A 5049-nucleotide genomic window follows, 5' to 3' on the forward strand; every position below is an offset into this window, starting at 1 on the left:
CCACTACGTTCGTGTAACACTCGTTGCTGAAGGATAACATGAAACAATACATTCACCACTACGTTCATCACATGTAACATTCGTTGCTGAAGGATAACATGAAACAATACATTCACCACTACGTTCATCACATGTAACATTCGTTACTGAAGGATAACATGAAACAATACATTCACCACTACGTTCATCACATGTAACATTCGTTACTGAAGGATAACATGAAACAATACATTCACCACTACGTTCATCACATGTAACATTCGTTACTGAAGGATAACATGAAACATTACATTCACCACTACGTCCATCACAAATTCTTTAACTATGATTTCGTCACTTTAAGTAGTAATGTAGAAGTATGAATTTCGAACATATATTTTTCAGCTGATAAAGCATCTGGTATTCAAGTCCTAGTTAATAGAGAGAAAGGTATTTGTTTTGATTTAGATTAATTTAGGCTTGTGTTAATAGCAAAGAAATGCGATCTCCTTTTCATTCTGCAGCCAGTAAGTAGAAATATAAAAAAAAAACATTCACTATAAGACTTCTTACTATATTTAACATAAACATTACTACTAGTGTTAATGCCTGTTTAGCACTAATACCTGAAGATGAAAAAAACGGACAAAAACAGTCTTTAAATCAGTCACCATGGAAACAAGTCTTGCCTCCTGGGCAAACTATGTTCACTGCTCAGTGTACATTATTTTGATAAAGGCCTACTTCAGCCGCTATAACCACCACCACCACCAAGGCCGATTCCTTTATCCAGAACAACTCCAAATACCACTCTTCCATTGAGATTAACCTTCGGCTTGCCAAGGCTCGGCAACAAGAGGCTAGCTAAAGATGCCAGCGCATTGTGCCCTCCTCCACCGCCATTCAACTGGATACTGATTCCTTTATTTGGAGGATGTCCTCCTCCGTAGCTACTGTATCCTCCACCATAACCGTAGTCTCCACTGCTACTGTAGCCCTCATAACCCCCACTGCTTCCCCATCGGTTACTATCGTACGATTTTTCTGGAGGTGGGGGGTAGTAAGGTGGTGGCTGTTGACCGTAAACTTCCCTGTTACTGTAGGCAGGGGGTGGATGCGGATAGTTGGGTACAGTTGGAGAAGGAGCGGATCCGGAATACGGAATTACACTTCCACTCTCGCTAGAACCACTTTGTTGAAAACCGGTATCGTCACTAGAGGGATAATAGTTGTTAACACCAGAGACTAAGAGTTGTTCACCCGATCTGTCCGGACCTAGACTCTGAGAGGATTTCTGATGTTGTCGGGAAGTGAATTTTGGCGGTTTGAAGCTTTTATGGAAGACCGGACCCTCTAGTAGATCCGTTTTTATTGTTTTCAAAGGTACCTCCTCCGACAGGAGAGTATCATCATCATCATCACTATCCCTAGAGCTCTCAGCCTTGGATGTTTCGAATTTTTTCTTTCGCTTGTCTTTGGGAGACGGTTGTGCAAATACTACAAACTGTGGGGCACCGTTGCTAGCTTTTCTTGAAGCTGCTATAATCTTCGAGAGCAAAATAGCTACGTTCGCTTCTTTTTTGCCAAATTCTGCTTCTTCGTTCTCCTGTTTGATTGGATAGTCTGCTGGCTTTGTCTTGTCTTCATTACCGACAACGAAATGCACAAAATATAAGTCATCTTTGTTTTCAGAGGTTGAAAATCCAGCATTTCCTGTAAACAACCCGTCTTTCGGTTTACCGGGCACCGTAACGGTTACAATGGATGCGGGCTTAAACCCCGGATCGAAGCGGTCTTCAAGCTTTTCGCTGATTTTATATGTTCCACCACTGTCCTATAATAACAAACACAGCCGTGAGTTAGACATCTCTACGTTTATCGTGATATACCTACAGCGTTTATTGTTTTCTTCTATGTATTGATACAATTACCTTGATATCCATTTCAAGTAAAAACTATCTATATACAAATCTATTCATATTTATGTAACAGCTTTACACGAAACTTGTCCACATTTATGTAAGAGTCTTACACGTAACTTGTCTACATTTATGTAAGAGCTTTACACGTAACTTGTCTACATTTATGTAAGAGCTTTACACGAAACTTGTCTATATTTATGTAAGAGTCTTACACGTAACTTGTCTACATTTATGTAAGAGCTTTACACGTAACTTGTCTACATTTATGTAAGAGCTTTACACGAAACTTGTCTATATTTATGTAAGAGTCTTACACGTAACTTGTCTACATTTATGTAAGAGCTTTACACGTAACTTGTCTACATTTATGTAAGAGCTTTACGTGAAATATGTCCGTATTTACGTAAGAGCTTTACATGAAATATGTCCACATTTATGTAAGTCTTACACGAAACTTGTCTACATTTATGTAAGAGCTTTACATGAAATATGTCCACATTTATGTAAGTCTTACACGAAACTTGTCCACATTTATGTAAGAGCTTTACGTGAAATATGTCCACATTTATGTAAGAGCTTTACACGAAACTTGTCTACATTTATGTAAGAGCTTTACTTGAAATATGTCCACATTTATGTAAAAGTTTAGATGAAATATGTAAGAGCTTTACTTGAAATATGTCCACATTTATGTAAGAGTCTTACACGAAACTTGTCTATATTTATGTAAGAGTCTTACACGAAACTTGTCTACATTTATGTAAGAGCTTTACGTGAAATATATCCACATTTATATAAGAGCTTTACATGAAATTTACGTTAACAGTTAAATTTGGAAGAGTTATTAAGAACAACCTTACCCGTACTAACCAGGCAGCTGACTCTCCGCTGCTCCTCACAATTTCTGCCTCGACAGCCCATGTTGCTATGACTGGAAAAGGAAAGAAGCTACAAGTTTCTGTCATAGTTATGAAAAGTTAATCATCATACTTCAAGTATATTTGATCTTTATAAATGACTCCACGAATCAAGATTTAGCAGCCAAATAACCGAGTTAAGTTTCATTAGTGAGAAGCAGTTGTATTTCTTTCTTGAAATCGTTTTGTTGACAACTTTTAACATCTGTGCAGAAAAACATAACGTGCAGATTTGTAATTAAAAGTCCCATTGAAGATATATATGGTCAGTTACATATCATTAGAAACCTTGTGACAATTCTGGTCAGTGTAACCTATGACCATTTACATATTATTAGAAACCTCGTGACAATTCTGGTCAGTGTAACCTATGACCAGTTACTTATCATTAGAAACTTTGTGACAATTCTGGTCAGTGTAACCTATGATCATTTACATATAATTAGAAACCTTGTGACAATTCTGGTCAGTGTATCCTATGACCAGTTGCTTATCATTAGAAACTTTGTGACAATTCTGGTCAGTGTAACCTATGATCATTTACATATAATTAGAAACCTTGTGACAATTCTGGTCAGTGTAACCTATGACCAGTTGCTTATCATTAGAAACCTTGTGATAATTCTGGTCAGTGTAACCTAGGACCATTTACATATTATTAGAAACCTTGTGATAATTCTGGTTAGTGTCTCCTATGACCAGTTGCTTATCATTAGAAACCTTGTGATAATTCTGGCCAGTGTAACCTATGACCATTTACATATAATTAGAAACCTTGTGACAATTCTGGTCAGTGTATCCTATGATCATTTACATATTATTAGAAACCTTGTGACAATTCTGGTCAGTGTAACCTATGACCATTTACATATTATTAGAAACCTTGTGACAATTCTGGTCAGTGTAACCTATGGCCATTTACATATTATTAGAAACCTCGTGACAATTCTGGTCAGTGTAACCTATGACCATTTATATATAATTAGAAACCTTGTGATAATTCTGGCCAGTGTAACCTATGGCCATTTACAGATAATTAGAAACCTTGTGACAATTCTGGTCAGTGTAACCTATGACCAGTTACATATCATTAGAAACCTCGTGACAATTTCGGTCATTGTATCCTATGACCAGTTACTTATCATTAGAAACCTTGTGACAACTGTTATCATTGCTTATTATGATCAATTATTTATCATTAGGGACCTTATGATAATTCTGGTCATTATTTCCTATGGTCAGTTACTTATTTTTAGAGACCTCGTGACAATTCTGGTCAGTGTTTCCTATGGTCAGTTACTTATTTTTAGAGACCTCGTGACAATTCTGGTCAGTGTTTCCTATGGTCAGTTACTTATGGCTCAGCATAGTCAGATGGTTAGGCTGCTTGACTCACAATCTGATGGTCGGAGGTTCGAATCCTCATACTACCAAATATGTCCTCCCTATCAGCTGGGGGGGGGGCGTTATAATGTTACAGTCAATCCCACTATTCATTGTTAAAAGAGTAGCCCAAGAGTTGACGGTGGGTGGTGATGAGTAGCTACCTTCCCTCTAGTCTTTCACTGCACAATTATGGACGGCTAGCACAGATAGCCCTTGTGTAGTTCACAACAAAACAAACCAGTTACTTATCTTTAACTATGATATTGTAACCACGACCTGAGGTGATAGTATCTAAATAAAATTATTACCTGTGTTACTAGACAACAACTGGGTTGGGTGGGTATCCTAACGACCTGAGGTGAGAGTATCTAAGTAAAATTATTACTTGTGTTACTAGACAACAACTGGGTTTGGTGGGTATCATAACGACCTGAGGTGAGAGTATCTAAGTAAAATTATTACTTGTGTTACTAGACAACAACTGGGTTTGGTGGGTATCATAACGACCTGAGGTGATAGTATCTAAGTAAAATTATTACCTGTGTTACTAGACAACAACTGGGTTGGGTGGGTATCCTAACGACCTGAGGTGATAGTATCTAAATAAAATTATTACCTGTGTTACTAGACAACAACTGGGTTGGGTGGGTATCCTAACGACCTGAGGTGATAGTATCTAAATAAAATTATTACCTGTGTTACTAGACAACAACTGGGTTTGGTGGGTATCCTAACGACCTGAGGTGATAGTATCTAAATAAAATTATTACCTGTGTTACTAGACAACAACTGGGTTTGGTGGGTATCCTAACGACCTGAGGTGATAGTATCTAAATAAAATTATT

The 5049-nt window shown here is 37.5% G+C and overlaps 1 protein-coding gene across 1 annotated transcript in view; it reads right to left on the minus strand.

Annotated features, from left to right (window-relative positions):
• Window positions 1-724: 724 nt before the first annotated feature.
• LOC111083814 overlaps window positions 725-5049 on the minus strand; it is a gene marked incomplete at its 5' end in the record, with an annotated part of 10823 nt that continues 6498 nt past the window's right edge. The window contains 2 exons of the mRNA XM_022380507.1: window positions 725-1813; window positions 2762-2832. Coding sequence (XP_022236215.1) covers window positions 725-1813; window positions 2762-2832 — 1160 coding nt within the window. The remainder of the gene's footprint in view (window positions 1814-2761; window positions 2833-5049) is intronic.

This window comes from Limulus polyphemus, unplaced genomic scaffold, assembly GCF_000517525.1.
Source record: "Limulus polyphemus unplaced genomic scaffold, Limulus_polyphemus-2.1.2 Scaffold11337, whole genome shotgun sequence".
Taxonomy (NCBI): domain Eukaryota; kingdom Metazoa; phylum Arthropoda; class Merostomata; order Xiphosura; family Limulidae; genus Limulus; species Limulus polyphemus.